General features: G+C 34.6%; 1 protein-coding gene across 3 annotated transcripts in view; it reads right to left on the bottom strand.

The window, feature by feature from the left end:
• Nucleotides 1-24,203, bottom strand: part of LOC136982140 (acetylcholine receptor subunit alpha-like) — a 92,125-nt gene that overhangs the window by 10,499 nt on the left and 57,423 nt on the right. For 2 of the 3 annotated variants that reach the window (XM_067278566.1, XM_067278565.1), the window contains 3 exons: nucleotides 7,822-7,961; nucleotides 1,190-1,234; nucleotides 1,005-1,114 (listed from right to left, as the gene is read on the bottom strand). In XM_067278566.1, coding sequence (XP_067134667.1) covers nucleotides 1,005-1,114; nucleotides 1,190-1,216 — 137 coding nt within the window. In that variant the 5' untranslated portion in view covers nucleotides 1,217-1,234; nucleotides 7,822-7,961. Of the gene's footprint in view, nucleotides 1-1,004; nucleotides 1,235-7,821; nucleotides 7,962-24,203 lie in introns of all 3 variants that reach the window. The other variant, XM_067278563.1, reaches the window with a different exon arrangement.

Below are 24,203 nucleotides of genomic sequence, written 5' to 3'. Positions count from 1 at the left end.
GTGTAGAAAACTTTATCCCCTTTTATAACGCCAACCGCATATTTGCTTTATTTCGAGAAAAGAAAGTCTCTTACGCTTTAATATTTATTTAGATTTTAACTTTATTGAAAATTGTTTACTCAACCATTTGTTGAATACATTTTCTCAACGATTCGGTGTTTCGGTTTTTCTTTTTTACTGTGCACGCAGTCTAATCGTTAACCTTAATACGAGCATTAAATATTCTAGAAAAATTAGGAAAATATTCTACAAGAGAATTGTGAATAATGTGGAAGATGTGACTCAAAATACCCCTTTAAAACTTCACGCGCCTTTTGCCAAACAGAAAGAATTCCAGTTAAGTGTTCCCGAGGAATTCTTAAAAATTGAATTAAAGGCAATATTGCGGATAGAATTGTAAAGAAATAACAATAGTTAATTTTGTTTTCTTTTGTAAACCGCTAAAAATATTTCCCGAGTCTTGTTATTTTTAAAGGAAAATGGCCATTGCATTGTGTGAAAGATGAAGATGCGCGGATGCAGAAAAATCAATTAAGACATTGAAAATATTAGGAAAACCGGCGATTGTCTTCTCACGAAATCATTTTTGAGATGGAAACTTTAAAGTTTATTTTCAATTTTCGTATAAGATAAGAAAATTAATATCGTCGCACTGTGGAAATAGCCAAGAGGTATTTATTAAGTAATAATGTCGTGGAGATCGAAACAATCCATTGTTTAGTCTCTGAAGATTTTCTTAGTTGCCTTGTGAATTCTCGCATTTTATTTTTGTTCTTATTATTTCGAAAATACTCCATTTGTTTCAGTTAAAAAGCGTCATCGAGACAGAAAATCTGTGAAGGAAAGAACGAAATTTCGAGAGGAAAATCATCACTCGCGTACGAAATATTCCACGATATAATATGTAAATCGAAACACTTCGAATGGGGATTTTGACTCGTGTCTGAGATAGAAGCGAATATTCCATCACCGGTAGAAGTTCCCAGGAGGAGAAACGTACTTACTTGTTATACAAAACGATGTCAGGTCTCCAGATGTGATCGGAAGGCACGTGCAGCATATCCACCCCGCCGTACTCTTTCGGTTCCCAAGTCAATTTGTAGTCGTGCCAGTACTGAAACAGAAAGATAAGTGAATACCATTCGATTTTTCTTTTCGCCATTTCGCGTTTTATACACAACGTTCTTACCTGTTCCACCCATAAATTGGTCGTCATTATTTGGTTCTTCAAGTTCTGAAAACATACAATTTTCTCTTGTTAGAAATGTACTGGAATCTACATGGATATTGTCACATATTTATGTGTTAACGTTAAGTGATTTTAACTTGAGTCTTATCCCAATAAATTCATAGAGACGTGTTCCTAATGAGAAAAACATCTCTAGGAATTTCTTAGGATAAAGCAATTGTCAAGATGGTGATCCTCGAGCACTAATGAGTGTTTGAGTCATCTAATCTATTTCTATGCCTTTTTTCTTATTTGGCATGTTTAATAATAAGATTTTTCAAAGGCCCATCCCTAACCACCCGAACGTGGGCCTTGTGGGTTTAAATAAAAGGCGCCGTTACTGCCCACGAGGCGGAAAGATTCAAAGAGAAAAACGTTATTTCGAGGGGGAAACCTGTTTCGAACTAAAATGTGTTTTTATTAAAGTAAAATAAACCAGAAAATAAGCAAAAAGTGTGTCTAGTTTCTGGGTAGACGAATATATCTTTCGTTAAGAAATGACAAATGGATGATATCAAAATAGAAACGTGCCGGTCTGCCAAACGAGTGATAGTCCAGACGGAACAGTCGAAATTCTGGAAGAGAAACGGAACGAGGTGCAAAGGTCACTCGCAATACGTGCTTCACTACTCGAACGATGATTTAGAGGAGAGAAGTGAAGTGGAAATGGCTCTCTACCTTTAACAAATTGATATCCGTGAAGAAAATGGAAAAAGCGTAACTCATTCTAGGAGGCAAGACAATCGAACGGATCATTTTAAATTATAAATTAGGCAATTTTCGCCCGATAAATACAAACATTTTCGACCAAACGGTGGAAGGAAACGGTTTGGCCAAAAATATTACCGAAATTTACATAACAGCGAGGAACGAAAACGTTTATGGAGTAAGAAAATATCTTCCAACGTTTATTAAAGTCTACAGGCGACTAACAATATTAAAATTGATTCGGAACGATTACTTTCATTCGGAAATCGATTATGAGTGACGAAGAATTCGAAATCGATGCCCAATCGATTTTAATAACGTTTTGCGGTTGTATGACGGACAGAAAGTAACGGAAAACGTTTTTCTAAGCGACTCTGAATTCCATTATAAGTGTGCATCGGATATGACGTATGTAAACAATAACAATTCTCATCTTACAATTTGGTAGCCAGCACTTACCTGGCTGTTATACATTAGAGGGAATTTATGGTAATCGGTCAAAAATTGATCCCCTAAATTTTTACATTTTTGGACTCGGAGGAGGACCTTGAAACGTCCAGAAATGCAAAAAAAGGGGAGTTTTTTTCTGTATGTATGGAGGTTAGCATGTGCGAGGGGCACAATTTTGTTAACCAGTTTGAAAGCTTAATAAGTCGTGTGCCCTTTGTCGAAAGTTTGAAAAATTTTGCAGGGAGCTTTAGGTATTAGGGGCATTGGTTTTGTTAAATTTTGGTGGTTATAGATCAAGAGGGTGAGAAATACAGGGGTCATGTGTCATATCTCGATCTTACTCGTTATTATCGTTTACAGGTTTTTCTTTTCGTAAAACAAGTCACTACCCTGAAAATTAAGCTTTTTGTCACTTTATATTAATTAATAATATAAAAAGTTTTTAAAATTAAATCTCATAGCAGATGGCGCCACAAACCATTTTAACTTTTTTGCCGAGAAAGTTACGCAACACGTTACTGGACTTGAATGTTTACTAAATATCACGATTTTACACAATTATTTAACAAACTATAGATCTTGTCAAGCGTAACTTGTGATTTTCATATTATTAATTGCAATCCACGTCGATCCAGAATCGGAAGAAAAGAATTAAAAATGCCAATTATGGAAGCTGGAAAAGCCTCTATCACGTCAGTGTCTCTTTATTATAAATGTTTTTACATCTTTCTATTGCTACGCATTCGCGGGAGAGGAGGTAAATCTTCATTTGAAAGATGAATTTAACATATTGTAACACGGAACGAAAGCGGTATTCTTTCTCCGACTACAAAAACTCTCTTAAAATATTCACAGGGAGAGAGTGGATAGACGAGTGATAAAACCACGCTTATTGGAAAATCCCACTCTACGTTATCTTCCCCTATCTACTAGCCACACCACCAAATAATCTACCAAAATGTTGCCATATTTCTATTTTAGTAAATCTCATTTGATTCTATGATTAAGGAAAGGAATTCTCAGTCTCTACCTGATTCCGTACGGGTGGACGTGATATCGACCACGAATTTCTAGAAAATTTGCGTAAATATTATGGATGTCAGTTATAATTATCGATCGTCGTCAAACCTTTTAAATTTCACAATATATCAAATATTGCGTTACCGAGGTTAATAATAGGAATTCCCATCGATAAAGGAATTTCCTCGTGTACGGTAGAGTTGTAACAAATGCAATTTTCCTGTATAAAATGGTAGGTCGAATATTTATAAGGCATTTATTATAGTAAATCACGAGACGATGCGGATCGATGGGCAGTTCGATAATAATTTTATCGATGTTTAATTTTTCTGTAAATCTCTTCCAAGTATTAAATTTTAACAGTGATTTTTCTTTATATTTTTTAAAGGAGAGAGAGAGTTTTTTTTCTTGTTGTTTTGTTTTAAAGTGACGTGTCGACGTTTACTCGCATCCAATGGGCTGTTAGGTAACAATCGATGCATTCTCCCCGTTGATGCATCCACCCGACCGTTGTTATTTCGGTTGTTATGTCACCGATCGAGTCCCACCCACTTGTCGTTCGCTCGACTGACCCCGTCCCACCCGAAAAGCGTATTTCCCTGTAACACCTGACAGCTTGATTGTCCGGCTGTCTTTAAATTGTCGTGTCTCCATCGAAAGAAATTTAATCAATCAAATCTACAATCGCTCCAAGTCACAAAACTTCAAATTCAATTCTGTGCTACTTCCATCCCTTTGTACTCTTATAACATTTCAAGATGTGCAATTTTAATTGTTCTCCTTAATAATAATTAATGAAAAATAAAAAAAAAGTACAGTATATAAACAGCCCTGAAATTAACAAATTTTCAGGTAAAGCTCCTTCAAGAATATACAACAAACACTAGATCTCGTGTACAGAAACGTATACGTCACACTTCACTTAAACTTTCTGAAGAACAGTAACAAACAAGTTCGAGCATTTCCATTCGTTTACATACGCGTTACGTTGCGTAACGGGAAAATGTGGCGCAATAATATAACGTTCTGTTGATAGCAATCGCTGAGTAACCAGCGTGAATGACAGAAGCGATCAACGACCGTAATTAAGGGCATTCTATACAAAATCGAAAACGATAACGCTTTAGTAATTAACCACGGATTAGATTTATCAATTTATCTCGCCATTTTCTAACCGGTGGATAACGTATTATTAATCCTAAACGAGTATTGTGACGTAGATTACGTAGAACCCGATAACTTCCCCTTCTTCTCCAGCGATCTACAAAAAAAAATCTCTGCTCTTCAGGTACGAAGAATCGAATCGATCCGGGTTAGACACGCTGTATTTATTCTAATAACTATCATCGATTAAGGCCAGTAATATTTATAACCCGTCAATAGCGTTATCCAATTATCCGTATGCTTAGCATAATTCTCTAAGGTAAATATTTGCCACGTATTATATCGCATTTACATTCGTGTTTACCGAGATCGCTTTCACTCTTTAAAACGTTCGAGTGAAGTTTGAACTTTATTAATTAACTTCGTCTATTTGTTTGTTTCCTTTTATTTACTTAAAGGGATAATTAAAAACGTCATCGATCCATTATCCGCTCGGAATGCTCCACGCAACTCTTTCGTTTTTGGTATTTCAGGTGTATAACTTTAAAATGCCAAACCCAGTGGCGTAGCGAGGGGGTTGCAAGGGGGTGTATCGTGCACCGGGCGCCACTCGCAGAGGGGCACCCAAATGGTCTCCAAGACAAACTATATGTGTTTCTGGACGGGGAGAGGGGCGCCAGTTATGTTCGCTACGCCACTGGCCAAACCACACACTAGTATCCATACACGTAGGAAAAAACCATTTTGGGCTAAAATCCTTGTTTATATTGACCTATGATAATTATATAATATAAACCTAATCTATATATGTTCCTGCATTGTTAGTAATAAGGAACTTTTGATATAAACATACGTTTAACCGTGTATTATGCGCACCAATGTTTCGTAGAATTATCAAATTCTCTGTATTGCTATAGGGATTATAACTCCGTTCTAGAATTTCTTAATTGGATGCCAGATTTTAGGTAATAAAATTGGGTATTACGCATCCGCATAACACTAGTGAGATTTATGTCCATTATATAATTGAAATGAACTTCGGATATTCATTAAACTCTAATTTCGAACCTAATTATTACAATAACCCCGTGGAGTTTTCAGTGAATTTTAATGGGAATTTTATAATTACAGATTGAAAATTCTATTAAAATCTAGTGAAAAATTAGACAAGCTTGTTTATAACGTTTAACTGTTGTTAATTGTTCAACTGCATTGTAATAAAATCGAAATTGAGAGCATTAGAAATGTTCATAAAGTGATTTAACAAGAATTTGATTGATTTTCAATCAATTAACGAGATTTTCAAACAATATTATAGGTTATTCATCAAAAAGGGGGTAATTTATCGTGTTAAGGTCTTGGCGTGACACCTATTTTCCGAAAATTCCTCATTAAAATCTATTCATTTAGCTATACGTAGGATTTGTTATATTGTTTAATGACAATTCATTCTTGGTCATTCTTCTATTTCTTTTCTGTGCCATTTCTTTCCGGAGTTCTGGGATTGCTGTGTCATTGTTTTTCACTCTTCACCGTCCACCGATTGCTCTTTACTCTCAATCCACACTTCACCATACCAATTTTTTTTACTATTGTTTTGTACCAATTCCCAAAATTGGGAAGTAACGAAACAAAAATTTATTGCGCCAAATATAGAACAAAAGTGTTAAACTTCTGTTCAAATCGATATTAATGTTAACAAGAGTGGAGTGGAGTGATAAGGCAACGCAACACATGGGAAATCTGTCGTGGAAGAGTGCCTCCCTGTATGACTTTCTATATGAAATTTCCTATATTCAAGTGTTAAACACGCAAAGAAAACTCAAAAAAGTACACGTGGCCATCCTGTTGATGAGGCGCGAACCCAAGACCATTGTTTGTTAGTCTCACCAAACATTGGTAGTGCATTGGGATTTAATTCCGGATCCCTCTGAGCGGAAGGCTGACTTATTAACTAACTCGGTCATTCATCCATTTTTAGCCTCTATTATAGTGAATAATAGAAAAAAATCATACTTCCTACTAGCTATATAAACAATAGCTTCTGATACTCCGTCTAGCGGTCATTCCTTGAACTAATACTGGCAATAGGGAATACATCATACTGTATTTGATTTCCTGTCGCGCATTATTCCTTATTTAATTATAAGCTTGTTATTTCCTCATTAATTAATAAAAATACGTAGGAGTATTCTTATAAGAATAAGAAATTGTTTATCCGTGACGAAAAATGATATACTGTAATTATATATCTTTAAAGTCAAAGAAGAAATGTTATCCGTAAAATCAATTTCCATTGTAATTAATTAAAATATAATTAACTAATTGAATTATCTTACATCGATAGATGACTGGAATTATATTTTTTTTTATGTAATTGTAGTGTTTGAATCACTAACGTGTCTTAATTCAGTAACGAAATACCCAAAACAATAAGCTTCGTTTATCGATATACCAGCACAAAAATGTATTATAAATATTATTTACAGTAATACGAGTGTATTATACGCTTTAAGGCCATTTTTTTATTGTTGTAAGGTACTTTACAGGAACAAATACAGGTAAAAATTGTTATTAAATCAAACAGAATTACAGCAGTAATGTTTACAACACGTGACTTACGTTTACTTTACGAGTGTACAGTTGATAAGTCCATTATTTTAATTAGGAAAATAGGAAAAGCTGTTCGGACTACACGAGGTTCGGATTTTCGCGCCCGTACTGTATCAACTGATAGTAATTTACATAATTTTAAAGTAGCGCATTAATCTGGATACAATATAGCGTAGTTTTATTCAATATAATCGTAAGTACTCCTCTTTATTATAATTTTGAATAGCTTTGAGGGATATTGCTAGGCAAGTTTTATCAAAATATTCCAGATCGTGTCCATTTTTCACAATCTATCCTCACTTGTCATCATTATTCTCGTTATTATCGTAGCGTAACAGTTTAAGGTAAGGCATTCTTTATTAAGTTAGAATTTTCTCCAATATTTTATACAAAAAAAAAAGGCATAAAATTCTTGGAAATACAATATGCTGCTGGTATTTTGCATTATTTTTCGATCTTTATTATCTAAATTCGGTTCGATTGTTATTAGAATTCCGTTGGAGTACGAAATTCAGTCTCGAACCGAACATCTGTTCCCATTCAAATTCGAACAAATTACTTTCTTTTTTCCACTAAAAAAAATGCGGAAAGATAATGGAACTTTCTTTGTCTCTTTGCATTTTCGATCAAAGTTAGGTGCCGATTGGAGAAAATGCCGAAAGAAATGGGGAGGGAAGAGGGGACGAAAGCTGACTTACCACTTCGATCAACTGCGAAAGCTTGAGTTTGATGTGGACGGTTAACGGTTCGGTGACGTTGACCACCGGGCGCACCAACTTGTTGTATCGAGATATCAGGTCGTCGTACAGCCTCTTGGCGTCCGGATTGGCCAGGGTATCTGCAAACCAAGTAATTATCTCAGTTTTCATCCATCAAAATCCTATATTAAGAAAGTTGCCGTCCGTGTAATTATATAATTTAAATTACTGTCGTATAAGAAATTGTAATTCCGAACTTAATTTTCTCGGAAAGATATAAAATATTCACTCTATTACTTTATTTCCGGTAATAAAGTCATCGAAAAGTACATTACAAGCGCTTTATGGAGGAGGTATTCTTAGTGAGATTTAATTTGTTATGTAAGCGGAACGTTTCAAAAATATTAAGTAAATTACCCGAAAGCCAACGAAAGAATGATTATTACGGATTATTCTTGATATCCGTCTATTTTTATGTCTCCCAGTGGCCATCTACCGTAGCATTCCCTCTGCCATGTTATTATTTTTAACATTCTGCCTTGTATTAATAATAATTACATGCTAATCGTGGTATAAATTTCGGTAGGAATCTCGATGAGAATTCCCAATATGTAAGTAATGGCGGTGCTCCCTAAGGGCCACCACGTGTTAGCCCGGCTGAACCCGTGACAGGTGTAATTCTTTTAACTCCACCCTGTCGCACTAAAAGGGTCCATTATGGGTTCGGCCACGCTTATAATGGCTCCACGTATCTCGGTTAGTTCCAGGGGGTGTTTCGACCCGTGCCAATTCGATGCAAGACCACCTAACACCTTAAGGGTGAAAGGATTTAACATTAAAAAAAAATTTAATTAAATTATTTTTATATTAAGTTTTCGCTTATAATCGAAATGCTGTTTATTTATTATTCATTAATTTAATTAATTGCTGGGAGCGAATTGACTGTTTTCACTTTTTTTACGGTGCAACGATTCAAAAACTTGTGTTTGCGTATTACCGAAATTAATTTAATGGAATAGCAAACATGGTTTTAAAATTAAAATTTATTAACGCATTGTGGTATGTTAACAATACTTTTAAACAGTTCAATCTTTAAAAAGGTTGTCAACGTTTATTTGTTTAACTTCAGAATGGTCTGGAAGATATTGTATGGGGCCATATCTCCCGTACCAATGGTTCGATTTTCCTGAAATTTTTTGGGAACATTTCTCTCTAATACCCAAATTTCCCTGCAAAATTTCAGAAAGTTTCGACAAAAGGCACGGGAGTTATTAAGCTTCAAATTGGGTAAACAAAATTTTGCCCCCAATACACACTTTAATCCCATACATACAGCAATAAAACTACCAACATTTTTGATTTCTCGATGTTTTAAGAACCCCTGAGTCCAAAAACTCTTGGGGGTCATTTTTTGGAATCATATACCATTTTCTGTTGGCGTGGTATTCCAAATTTATACAGTAAAACCTGTCCAAAACGAAACTTTAATAAAACAGAAACCTGCCTAAACGGGAAGAATTCTTCGAAACAGCGATTTTCTGTGTTATAAAAAAGAACCTGTATAAAAAGGATACCTGCCAAACAGGAAAAATATTCGATACCGCGAGAGTCCGTTTTACACAGGTTTTACAGTACTGCATTAATGATTACTCCTTACGTAAATGATTTCGTCTTCTCTTATCCAAAACAAATCGTAACTATAACCTGTTACGAATATTATTGTTTAAATAAAGTAATATTTAGCGTAACGATTGTTTGTTTAATGAATTGTTTACAACGCTGTGTGACTTACACGCATTCGAAATCCGTCTTCGAATGCGTGTACAGTACGTCGAATACGTGCTTAGTTACGTCGTTGAATCCAAAATAAATTACGTATCCTATCACGAAACGTTGTCTTGTTTGTTAATTATATATTTGGGGTCGACGGACCCATTCGATCTACATCGAGTAAACACGTATTTTATTCGTTAAATGTATATTTTTACGTTTCTAATTCGAAACAAAACAATCGTGATGAGGGAGTAGCGAAAATCATACGAAAACACAAGCATATTGTCTATTGTACAGAAGAAATGTTTAATTGAAATGATTTTAATATGTTTTAAAACACGCTTTTATTGGTCATGTTTTTCATGCTGGGATAAGGGGGATAAAAAGATTCGAACAGGTTGATGATTTTCGAGGAATTTTAGGTTCGAAGGTTAAGTCTGGAAATGGAAAATTATCATTCGATCGTTCGCTGTGCGATTGATCCAGCTCACGTGTCTTTATCGATTATAGTTTTTCGCTAGGGGTTAAGCCAATTCGCAGATAGCCCACTGACTGACATGACTTTCACTAACAAATATTATGAATTTTGTGGCCGTAAGCGAAAAGAATTCAGGTTATAAAGAGAGGTTCGAATTATATACAAGGCTTTTTTTCTATTGATCTATTAATTATTTCTTTGACTTAAGAAGCTCGGAAGTAATTCTTCGAAGTTCGATATAGAGTTCCCCTACATAAACACTTTGGTTATACCGTATCGAAACACTATAAATATTTCTAATCACTATTCAAGCAACTAACTCTACAGTCTTTTTGGTTGATGTTACCCATGGTTCCAAAATGGCGGCTCGTCTCTGATTCTAGCAAATAGAAGAAAGGAAATAGTGGAGACACACGTTCTAACTTAACCTAACCTATTCTAATAATTTTGTTGGTAATAATTATGGTAATTTATTAAAATAGGTTAGATTAGGTGAGGTTAGAACGTGTTTCCTTTCTTCTATTTGCTGGAATCAGAGACGAGCCGCCATTTTCGAACCATGGGTAACATGAACCGTATTTTTATGTGGAGAACAGTAAATGCTTTGCTGTATTTAAGTATTTACGTGTACTGTGGGGTTATCATACTGGAACCACCTATAGTAGGTTGCCAGGTCCCTCGATGTAACTGGAAGTAATACAACTTTCGGTTTGGACCAGAAGTTGTATTATTTCAATTCAACATTTTCCCCTTAAAAGGAATTAGATACACTTCAATGCTTCCCTTCATTTTGCGTGTAGTTCTGTGATTGATCTGATACACTTTTTTATGTAAATCTTCCATATAAAAGTGCCACCAGTAACGTTCGATTATATCACTCGTGCCCATTTTAAGCGGGTCACCCAGCAGGAAAAATATTATTCGGCTGTCCCATTTACAGTTTATCAATTATTAATTTCTTTACAAAAACGAATTTCGAGTTTAAATTTGGTTAATTTACAACCGATTTCAAGAGCAGTTCTTGCAGAAATCAGTTGCAATTCCTCAGTTACCAACAAGAAAAGTTTTTATTAAACGGCACCATCGAAATTTAAATCGTGAATTTATCGTGTAGCAGAGAACAAATGTACGATAGAAACGTCATAAATTTAATATTTCCAACTATAAAGTAAGGTGATGCACGAAGATTTAAAAGAAAAATGTACGCGGTATCGTCGAAGCCACGCTTACTTTAGAGGATCACGGCTAGTGAAGTTTCATAAACGAGCTTTGATCCTTTATAAATACCTTACAAAACGTCATATTCGTGTTGTAACAACGATAACAAAACACGAATAAATTTTTCTGTAGCGTGCGAATTTGATTGGCACTCTCAAATGTGCCATTTTCGTCCGTAGATAGAACACTTATTGTTTGTGATTCGAACAAATGGAAATGCTTCTTTCAAAGAAAACTTTGTATAGAGAAAAATAAGTGGCAGGAGGCTTGAATTTATATACTATAACGCGAAGTCAGCTCTGTACATTCTTTATCGAAGCAGATTACCCAAAAAAAAATGGAAGATATGGCTGACTTTTATCTTATAAAAATAAATATTCTTTTAATCTTTTCTTTTCCGTGCCAACTTCTTTAAGTCTTTTTTTTTTATCAATATAAAATGGCTTTGATAAACTACTTCTCGAAGAAAAGATATTAAAGATACACTGTGTGTAAAAAAAGGTCAAAATATACAATAAGCCTTCATTTATCTAAAAATTCTATATTCTTTATCGTACCGCATACTTTTTCTATGAAATTTTTAAAAATTTGAGTGTATAAGTAAGCGTATATCTTGCTTTTAAAGCGTGTCTTTCGGTGTTAAAAACGTTAAAAAGTACTTTAAAATGTTTTTGTAGAGAGCCAACAAAGGCGACTCGCCATCTTTTGATCGCTTCAAAATATCGATTTTGACCACATCGAAGAAGATCGATAAACGAATTCGATCGCTCGTCGACCGTCTCGTTCGACAAGATGCACTACAATTAAATTTTTACAATCAATATTCGAGAATTTGACTCCAGGAAACGTCTCAAAACCCGTCCACAATGGAGTTCGGAGGAATCCTTAGAGATTCAAGAAGAGAGAAATAAAATATTGTATTTTTGTCTTCTTTAAGAAATTTTCAATTTTCCAATCAGAAATCAATATATAAAATATGATATTCGTAAAATCGAGGTAACGAGTTAAATCGGATTTGAAGCGTAAATGCACCATAGAGGAATCAAAGTGAAAGCGATTCCTTTCCATTATCTGCTCCTCTGAAGGCCTCAATGGAGGAGATGGTGTCGAGAAATAAAGATAAAAAGTACAAAAACGTTTTCGGAATTTTTTACTTTTGTTGACAGAACAATGCGTTAGGGGGAGGGGGAGTCGCTGTGTCGTTTGCCGAAAAGAATTGAATGACGTGTTGACAACCAATAACAGGAAACGATTTGGATATTGAGCCGCAAACGTCAATCTTATCGATGGCCTTCGAACGAACATTCGCGTGCTTTTACGTGATGAAGATTGATGAAAGACAATAAAATATCACTAAATGAAAGGATTCACTTCTAAAGAATGTGAATGTGTCATATGCATAAGTTGCGAGGGATCGATCGATCGTTTTAATATAAAGAGGAATCCGGGTTCGATCCGATCCTCGTCCTGTCGAGACTGTGTGGATTTGTTTATCTGTTTTTACAGTGTACGGGCAAAAAAAAGGGGGAAATTTGTGTGGGACCCTATCAACAAAGAACCCCAAAAAATCTTTTATAAGGATATATTTCCCTAAATTACTTCCTTCCAAGAAAAATGACTAAAGTCAGGGGGCCCCATAATTCTAATTTCACTGGACCCTATCAAGTTATACGTTATTTCTATATATTTATATATTTCAAAGAACTTTGGCTTTTCTTTCCTTTTTAACTTTATTTCGTGTAATAGGCTTATAAGTGTTACTTTATGGCATTGTTCGACTATTCTTCTCCATTCTTGAAATTGCTTTCTCTTATTGGCTGTCGCCTTGTCAATCACGCTTTCTAGAAATAAAGGAAGAAAACTTCTAATGCATTTTTCCTCGAAAAAAACAACTTTATTTTCCACGTTTCTTCTCACCCATTCACGTACACACACGAAAGAATCGGAATTGTAAATCCTCTCATCAACATTCCTGACATTAAGATTTGGTTTATTTGTAAGCGGCAATGCGATCTGCCGAGGAGGAATGCCTCAGGGGAGACTTTCTATGGAAAAAACTGTCCCCTATTTATGTGTTTCATGAGAAACTGACTTGTATTTTGTGGTTAAAAACACAAACAAAACCCGGGAAAGTTAAGAAAAATTGACCCCTATTAGGTGTTTTATAAGAAACTGGCACGTGTTTAGTTAGAAACACAAAGAAAACGAAGAAATTTAAAAGAAACTGGCCCTTATTTAGGCATTTTATGGGAAACTGGCCCTTATTTAGGCATTTTATGGGAAACTGGCCCTTATTTAGGCATTTTATGGGAAACTGGCCCTTATTTAGGCATTTTATGGAAAACTGGCCCTTATTTAGGCATTTTATGGGAAACTGGCCCTTATTTAAACATTTTATGGGAAACTGGCCCTTATTTAGGCATTTTATGGAAAACTGGCCTTTATTTATCTGTTACAACATGAAGAAAACTTCATTGGCGAGGTGCGAACCCGCGACCAATGTTAAGGTCTCATCATAATAATTAACAGGTGAGAATTTTAAAACCCAAAACACTGAGAACAGAGTCAATCATTATTATATCTTCACACTAGAAATTTTTATATAAAAAGAATGAAGACACGTCAGAAGAAGGAAGAGAGAAAAACAAAGCGAGTTCCTGGAGAAAATCTGCCAAAACATATTAATTTGACGTGGCGCGATAGAAGATAATATTCTTCGTTCGAACGTATTAAAACGTTACCCGATTGATAATGACTCGTGAGAGGTTAAATGACGTGGCCACAGAAAGTATCCATCAAAATATCTGAGATAATATGAACGGGGATAGACGTAATGACAAATGAACTGGTCTGAGAAAGCGAAATGAGACTTAATAAATTTTAATGAGCGAATTTGCAGAGAATTCTTTCTTAAAATATCTGCATTAATGAGAACGATTGCAATAATAAATGATAAGAATATAATATAATTTATATAATGCTACGAAACCGTAAATTGCAAAGGATTTTAAAAGTTCATTTCATTTTTAAAGTCAATACTTAGCCATTGAATTGGCTTTGTTTACAATTACCGACTCTGCTGTCGATTGAAATAAATAATCCTTCGAAAAATACAAAAAAGAAAGAAATTTAATTAACTATAAATAAAAGAAAACCACCAAATGCCATTTTATTTTATTTTTATTTTAACTCCTAATACCCTCTTCATCAATTCTCCTTTCTTCTCCGGTATGTTATATAGCTTCTCGGGGACCGGACGAATTTGAATCGGGGGTGGCCCATCCATTTGGGAGAAATAATTTCTTATAAAAGACTGGTTTGCGGTCTTTCTTTGGGGGGGTGGGATCTTAAGCAACTGCACATTTTGCCCGTAGGATAACGAGAATTCTCCGGAATTTAGAATTTCGATAACGATTGGTGTTTTATAAGGGAATTTGTTCTTTTTCGCGTGTTCCCGTTGTACCAACGAAGTAATTTTGTTCAAATGTTTAGACGTACTTCCATCTTCCGGTTACAAAAGTCGTCGTTTGTTCTTCCTTCTTCGGTTCATTTAGCGCTAGACTAAAGTGAGTCTGTATGTTCCTGGTAAGTGTACATTGTTCTTGTTTGACACTATCTTTACGTCGATGCTTACTTTAATAGTCGACAATAGAGGAATTGTTCGATGGACTCCATTTATTCTTCCTTCGCCCTAGTCATTACGCAACTTATCCTCCATTACAATCTTTGATTTCGTTACAGATCGCTTTAATATCTGTAAAAGTATTCGATTTTAAACAACACTAACCGAAGAAACTGTATCTAAATAGATAATAGAGAGGATCTAAAACAATTTCTCTTATAATATAATGGGAGAAATTAAGCTGTAGATAAAGACTCGAAATATATTTAAATTTACATTTATAAACACCTCATACTTTGACTACACATTCTTGTAGTGTACAGTAAACATGTATGTATATGTAAACACTATAAATTCATAATGTGTACTAGTGTATACATTATAAAATTCGTTACATTAATTAATGTAAATATTGTCACATCCTCAGAAGGGTGCACACGTGATTGAGAAATATAACATTACACATCTTCGACTATGGGTGGCTTTCATGCAATGCCATATAAATCTACTGTGAATAAATCCCCCCGAAATTAAGTAATTAAATGAAAATTGATTGATGTAACTTGTCTACAAGCTCGGTCACCCCCTGAAAAATTTTGGCGCGGGTGCCCATATTCATTGCCACGCAATAAATCCGAAAATCAAGGAAGGGAATGCTATTAAGAACAACTTCTCAGTGTCTAGAAAGGGCGAAAGAAGATTCTATAAGAGACTATCGAATTTTCGGTCGAATGTAAATTTTCTACTCAAACATCTGTTCCTAGCCTTTTAATGTACACATTTTCGCTATTGTTTTTATAAGTTTTGCAAACATTTCCTTCTTCCCTCGAGTTGCCTTTTTTTTCTTCTTTTATTTCTATTTTTTTCCGGATTAAATAATATTTTAATATATTTAATAAGATTTATCTTTAATTTTCTTTAAATATGAAATAACGCCGATTACAGAAAGATTACTGTAATAAACCACAGAAGGAAAACTCTTGGTGACAATTTTTAATCTTTATTTACTTTCTCTAAAGGATTTTTATGGGTGGGTGGCAACAGTGTAAAAGCGAACGATGGTGGAAAGTGAAACAGGTCGAACGGGGGGAGGAGGAAACAAGAAAAATTACTCGAGGTTTATCCGAACGAAAATCAGGATTTGGGAACAAAAACGCGCGACACGAATGGCCCCGGGGATTACTCCTTTATCTTCTAAGAGATTCTTTGGTTCTTTACAAAGGATTCGGCGCCTATACTTTAATAAAAACGTCATCGATCGGAGGAAGGGTGCGCGGCCATTCCCAGACGTCATTTCCGACTCGAGAACCTAGAAAAGCACCGAATAATTAATTCCTTTTCGTCAAATATTCCAGTCCAGAAGACGGAAGTCGAGTAATAAAAATGCTAAGTACAATAAAGGGCATTAATCATTCGACCCTCGGGTGGAGGTGGCGGCCGACACGGTCCATAATAAAGGCACCCTCGCCGATCGATAGGGCTTATTAAAGGGCCGCTAACTACTCGATTAAGGAAGAAGATCCGGTTGGCATCTTTTTTTCTCTCCCCCTCTGGCATTAGCATTTATGTGGGCCTAGTAATTGCCGGGGTGGAGTTTGCGCGACCTTTATTTTTATCCAAAGAATTCTTCTGAATGTTTCTTATCGCTGACAATTTATACACAAAATTTGAAAATAAAAAATAGCTTTTTTTCATATCAATAAACGGTGCCACGTTACTTCCGCTCCTCGTACGTGTTCGTATACTCTCCATCTCCAACTTTCTACACATTACTGGAAATAAAGAAGTGAAAGCCAGAACGTATAATATTAAAATCAATCTGAAAACTTGCTGGATTTTCCTTCCTTCGTGTAATTTCAAACGAAATTCTAAAAAAAAACATTACAACAAAAAATTCCTAACGAATCGTCACGCGTGCCGGATGTGCCTGGGGTGGTGGTTTCCGTATAAAATCGAAACGGAACTTTACAAAACGGCAATATTTTTTATTCTCTTCTAGAAAATGCTCGAAGACAACGAGAAAAACTGAAAAAATATTCTATTTTAAAGAAAAGAAAGTACAGTACACGACAAACAATTCGAATTTTCGCCATTATAGACGAGAGATTGACAAATTTTCACCATTGTAGACGAGAGATTGACAAATTTTCACCATTACAGACGAGAGATTGACAGATTTTCACCATTACAGACGAGAGATTGACAGATTTTCACCATTACAGACAAGAGATTGACAGATTTTCACCATTACAGACAAGAGATTGACAGATTTTCACCATTGTAGACGAGAAATTGACAGATTTTCACCATTGTAGACGAGAAATTGACAGATTTTCACCATTACAGACAAGAGATTGACAGATTTTCACCATTGTAGACGAGAAATTGACAGATTTTCACCATTGTAGACGAGAAATTGACAGATTTTCACCATTGTAGACGAGAAATTGACAGATTTTCACCATTGTAGACGAGAAATTGACAGATTTTCACCATTACACCATTACGAGAGATTGATTGTGTATTATTAATATTAAACGTCTAAAATACTTTAATTCGGGCATAGATTTGAATTAGTATAATAAACATTAGGTTAGGAAATTTTATGAAAACATCGAGTATAATTTTCTACTAAGAGTATCTTTTTATGCCACGTAGTAGAAAATTATTATACGTCTTGTAAACTACAACAAAAATTCCTCCTCAACTTTTCCTCGGGCATCGTTTATTCCAATGCTCAAATATTACAATAACAATGAAGTTAAGTGAATTCTAAACAATTCGATTCGCTCCAAATTTGATTTTTATTGTAAGATCTCTCCAAACTTTTCGAATAATATTAAGATGTAGTTAGCTCGAGCTTAGAAATAATGGTTTAATCTATTATTATCATTCACAAACACGATAATTAGGAGCGAACAAATTTCGATTTGATGCGCTGTCAAAGTCCAAAATGTAATTACATTAATCTTCCGGATTTATCTATCGAATTCGTTTCCAAAAATCATTTTTCCACCGTTCCGTCAGCCAAAGGGGGTGCCAGGAACCATTGCTATTTCTCTTTATTTCTATCTTTACGTGACCAAATGTGGTAAACTATCAACGCTAACGATTCGAACAGGAAGGTGTCTTGTCTTGTCTGTCTCTCTCTCTCTCTCTCTCTCCTTCTCTACGTGATCTGCTTACCACTTTTTGTTCTGTCTAACAATTGAATCGAGCTTCTCCAAAAATCCATTCGTTACTTTCCTCTTGACAAGCAATAATCTATTTAATCTCGATTCGTCTAGTCGAGATATTTCATTGGTAGATTATGTCCTCGTTGGATGCATTGCCTTTCCATTGTTCCAATGAAGTAACTTCGTTTGTCCACTTTGCCGTCCGTAGCTCTAAAATTTCGATTTAAATATTGATAAAATTAAACGTTTTTGCTTTATAAATTATCAATTAAACCTTGTAAAATTTTTCTTGAAATGCAAACAAGTTGGAAGCTTTTTTCCTGTATGGATGGAGGTTTATAGGACACGAATTTCTTCACTCATTTTGAAGTTTAATAACTCCTGTGTCTTTTGTCGAAAATTTCTGAAAATTTGCTGGAAGGTTTGTGTATTACGGGAATTCATGCTATTAAGTTTTGGTGTTTGAAGGTCAAAAACGTGAGAAGATATTAATTAAGATTTTACTCGTTATTAGCATTTACAATTTTTTAAAAACTTGTCTTAACCTTCAAAATTAAGCTTTTTGCCATTTTATAATAATTAATAATATAAAAATATATAAATTAAATCTCATAATATAAGGCACCACACACAATTTTAACCTTTCTGCAGGGAAATTCATGCAACTTGTTGCTATATTTATTTACTTATCATTCGATATACATTAAAAATTGTAAGAGAAAGTTACCTGAAAAAAAAGGGTATAGTCTATTAAAAATAATCTATTCATTCAATAATTATTTAGAAGTTAGATAAATGTTCTTCTAATTAAAACAGGAAAGAAAAGTTTCTTCTTCTATGTCTAATTCTCTCGGTACAGATCCAGAGAAGAGATAAAGTTCGGTCGACCGAGAGGAGGCGAATTGGATTCTTCTATTGTTAACACCATATTAATAGTAACAATAGGAAAATCTAGGAAAATAGGAAAAATACCGTGAATTTTATATTAAAGACAAGGAGAAAATCGACCACTCCCCGTCTCTGACCTTTCGTAAATATTACTTAATCGTGTGATTCGGATTATAGGAAAAATCGTTAAGTTACTTAAAATATATTCAAATGGTGACGCCTACGTAATTCATTACAAAGAGGACAATGCAAAAAGAAGGATGGATTTGTCTTTAAATATTAAATTATAAAAACAAATTCGCTATTTATCAAGTTAACAATTTATTAAATTTTAACTGAAACAATGCAATGGCCTCTTTACTAAACTCAGTATAAAGAAAATATACTTTCTGTTATCTAAAAATAATAAATAATGTGTCAATCTTCGAGGATTTCGAACGTACAACAATGTCAAAGATGATGGAGAAGATTTCGTGTGTCATTTTACATTAATACAAACGATAAAATGTAATCTGCAAATAAAATCCACAGTTAAACACTAAAGCAAGCATGATATAAATAATCATAATACACTTTCTATCTAATCACATATAATTAAATTATTAAATTATTAAGACACGCTATCTTATACAAAACCTCATATATTTTTCTCACGTTTTCAAGATAATATGATAAATTTTGTGGTTGTTTCTTTCATTTTTTGGTATAGAAAGCGATTCAATTAATAGAGAAGCACAATTATCATTTTGGGATTTAAAAATGACTTGGCATTATTCTTAAGCAGGAAAACATCATTCATAAATAAGTTACAAAAATCGATTTCATACTATTTAATTTCTCATTTCTCGTATGTATTACATTATCTTATATAAATGTACGTAAGTAAATATAATAATTTTAAACGTAGACTAATTACTTTACATGTAGATTTTAAACGGTCGTCGTTAGTTGACTGTAAATTAATAAATTTATGCTCGAATGCGCTCGTTTCCCCTACCGTTTACGGTCGGTATGTTTCTTTTATTCCATTCAATGTCGCCGTAATCCCGATGATTCTATGGCGACAACAAAATCAGTCTCGAACAGAACCCGTTGCATAACCGCTCTTTTGTATTGAATAGACGTCTCGACGACGCCCTGTAAAGCTGCTTTTCCTGCACGACTCGGAGAAGCACGGCGGGGAAGCCGACATTAAACGAAAAAGTACGGTTTTTCTTTCGGAATAAAAGTTCTTCCCTATAAAAATTCGAGCATAATTAATACGTAGAATTAAGAAGCAAGAATTTCATTCGTCTGTAAATGGCTTACACTTATATTTACGATAGGAATTTTAAAAATTTTAAATAATTTTCCTCTTTCCACATCTTTTACAAAGCGTATTCTCATCGGTATTTTCCTCTCGACACTTCAAAACAAAGCTGTCTTTATCAAAATGCAAATCTAAGAAATTTGTTTATCATAAGCAAAACGATTGGAAAGGAGAGAATGGAAGAAAAACACGAATGGTGAATATATTTAGTAGAGGAGAATGACAAATTCGTTAAGATACCTTGACGGATGGATTCTCCTCCCACTCTTAAGGTCGATATTAATTTCGAGGGTTTATCTCCTTCCTCGTCGACCATTTTGATTAACGAGAACGAGAATCCGACGGTATTTTAAACGTCCTTTGCACTAATTCACAAATCACGCTAACCGGAAACCGAAAGCGGATGGAAAGATTAACTTCCGGTCGTATCCGCGGAACGTTCACCAACCGTTCGTTCATGATAAACTACTGCATCCGGAGCGATGCATCCTTTTTTCGGAGAATGGAGAATGCCCACTCGGGGCATCCTCCATTACAGTTCTCATCTATAATAAAGATGCGGTTTCTCTTTCGCTTCCATTCTAAAGACTGGAAGAAACAGTAGGAGGAGCGCTGCAGATTTCCTCTAGAGGCAAAACGGATGAGGCGGATGCGGATGAAAGAATCCGTCTGTATCGATCGCTCGGAAGATTCTCCTCTAAAGGAAGAGGCGTATAGACTCGTGCTTTAAAAATGAAGAGCGCAGAAAGGACGAAAATCAGCAGGATTCCTTCCATTATATAAGACTACTTCATTTACCGATAAATCAAGTTTTTAATAAACTTTCCTCGTATAGACATACCGCTGTTTAACCGAATAACTAATTACCTATTGAAGAGGACCTCTCAGCATCCGTCTTCCCTTCAGAATTTCAACTGTAATTCTACGAAACTGCACGTTTTCTCTACTTATTTTGATTTATAAACCTCCGCTTTTCGCTTACATTCTTTTGACTCTCGGGTGCAATTATTTAAAAAGAATACAAAGGAGGGTTTTTTCCTGCAATCGCGGTCAAAATATTTTAAAAAGTAAACGAGTTTTGATCGAGTTGGTTGGTGATTTTCTCTTTTCTAACGGCGACTCGTAAAATTTCATACACGTAATCAATCTCTCCATTTTTTTTCTATCCAACTATCATATATAAAGTGAGTAGAACGTGAAGGTGTGTTTTTTACTTCCTCCTCACAAAAATCTATAATTTTTATAACTCCTTTTTTTTATACGAGAACGTACTTCCGAACTGTGTTTTTGCTTTTAACTTCCGAGTTAACTCGACACTCTTCTCCTTCCATTAGAAAATGGCAGGTAGAGAAAAGTTCCTGTCGAAGTATTCAATCCTTTCTAGCATTACGCGACACCAAAACTGTTTATCTGCGGGAAGTCGATACTAAAACTAATTGTAGGACTTCCCGTCGGGAGTAATTATCCGACAGAAACCAGGCAAAACCGATATTTGGGAAGAGGAAAAAAATAATAATTCTAAAAATGAAAAAAAATATCACTTGGAAAGCATCAAAAATAGGAAAAATAATTAACTTGTCCGTCTAATTTTCATTTTTTCCGCTCGATTCTTTAATCTAATTGCGAAAGTATCGAATAAAACGATAAATTAATAATAGAAACAAAATGAGAATTATCTTAAAGAAGTCGGGATTACTTTACAAATCGATATACAAGAATTTAATGCAGTTCCGGATGCAGTTTGTAAAAGTAAAAAATAAAATAAAAAAAAAGAGAAAGTCCACGTAATGCGATGAGGAGGATGCCTACAGGATCACTTACCGAAATCACTAGTATCATTTGTAAAAAAACAAATCGACGAGACAGATATTCTTATTTTTATTTTTGCGCCCCTTCTTCCGCTCTTTCGTTGTGACGAATCTATTTTAAATATGTTAATTTTCACGAAAATTTCTAGTAAAATTTGCTTATTACTTTCGGATTAATATAAATTTCCTTTTTAAAATTCACTCTCAAACTTCTCATGCACTTTCACGCATCGATCGGTATGATCGATCAACGATTACCTTCGGATTTAGCTAAACTTTCACTTTTATTTTAATCTCCTCCTCCTCCTCCATCTTCTCTCTTCCCTTCCTACTCCTCATCCTGCATCGTTCTACTTACTCCCTTTTAATATAAATGTCTTCCCGTAATGAAAATATGAATTTTAAAATCGAGATTACGCCCGGTTGGATACAACCAACGAAATTTTATACGAGGTTACAAAATTTCACGTGTACATATAAGACACTTCTATACGATTTTAATATTAAATGGTTACGTAGGAAACGGTTAAAGGAGTGACAAGTACGTCACAGTATCTAAAAGTTTGGAATTCTTTCCTCGGGGATACCACGAGTCATGCATTTATAATTTCTGACAAGGCAGGTTGTCAATTCCGACCGAAAACTTTTCGAAATTGTGACGTACTTGTCAATTAAATAGACGTTTTGCATTTACCTTCTTTAATATTAAATAAGGAATTTCCGAATCCACTCGCTTTCTCGCGCCTTTTAACCTGGATCCAAAAGATAAAAAAAAAGGAGCAGCAGGATCTTATGGGAAAGTAACAATGTCCGTCAGAAGAAAATCCGCATTTTTCTTCTAAAATTTGCCTTTTAAAAATTTAATTTTTTAACGTCTTTTCCATGTTTTTGTTCACTTTATCCTATTTTTAATTTAAAAATCACGCGACTTTTTGTCCAGACAAGAAGTTCATATATAGTTAATTGACTAAGCTTTCCATATCTGGTCTCGATTTTCATGTAGCTAGCTTCATTCTTGAGCTTCTTTCCATATCTGATTTCGATTTTCATGTAGTTAGCTTCATTCTTGAGCTTCTTTCCATATCTGGTCTCGATTTTCATATAGTTAGCTTCATTCTTGAGCTTCTTTCCATATCTGGTCTCGATTTTCATGTAGTTAGCTTCATTCTTGAGCTTCTTTCCATATCTGATTTCGATTTTCATGTAGTTAGCTTCATTCTTGAGCTTCTTTCCATATCTGGTCTCGATTTTCATGTAGTTAGCTTCATTCTTGAGCTTCTTTCCATATCTGGTCTCGATTTTCATGTAGTTAGCTTCATTCTTGAGCTTCTTTCCATATCTGATTTCGATTTTCATGTAGTTAGCTTCATTCTTGAGCTTCTTTCCATATCTGGTCTCAATTTTCATGTAGTTAGCTTCATTCTTGAGCTTCTTTCCATATCTGATTTCGATTTTCATGTAGTTAGCTTCATTCTTGAGCTTCTTTCCATATCTGGTCTCGATTTTCATATAGTTAGCTTCATTCTTGAGCTTCTTTCCATATCTGGTCTCGATTTTCATGTAGTTAGCTTCATTCTTGAGCTTCTTTCCATATCTGATTTCGATTTTCATGTAGTTAGCTTCATTCTTGAGCTTCTTTCCATATCTGGTCTCAATTTTCATGTAGTTAGCTTCATTCTTGAGCTTCTTTCCATATCTGGTCTCGATTTTCATGTAGTTAGCTTCATTCTTGAGCTTCTTTCCATATCTGATTTCGATTTTCATGTAGTTAGCTTCATTCTTGAGCTTCTTTCCATATCTGGTCTCAATTTTCATGTAGTTAGCTTCATTCTTGAGCTTCTTTCCATATCTGGTCTCGATTTTCATGTAGCTAGCTTCATTCTTGAGCGTCTTTCCATATCTGGTCTTGATTTTCATATTATTTTTTGTAATAAATAAGAGTTGAAGATAATATGTTATATGAAACATGGAATATTTAATTTTTTTACCATTAATTCCTAAGAATTGATGAGATTTTTGATATTCATCCAGATGTTTATTCTCAAACTTTTCTCGATTATTTGGATCGGATCGTTTACATATTCCAACTGCCATTTCGGTGCTGTCGCCC

Source organism: Centruroides vittatus, unplaced genomic scaffold (genome assembly GCF_030686945.1).
Source record: "Centruroides vittatus isolate TY-2023 unplaced genomic scaffold, ASM3068694v2 contig_811, whole genome shotgun sequence".
Classification (NCBI taxonomy): domain Eukaryota; kingdom Metazoa; phylum Arthropoda; class Arachnida; order Scorpiones; family Buthidae; genus Centruroides; species Centruroides vittatus.
This window is presented reverse-complemented; position numbering and strand designations above follow the sequence as displayed.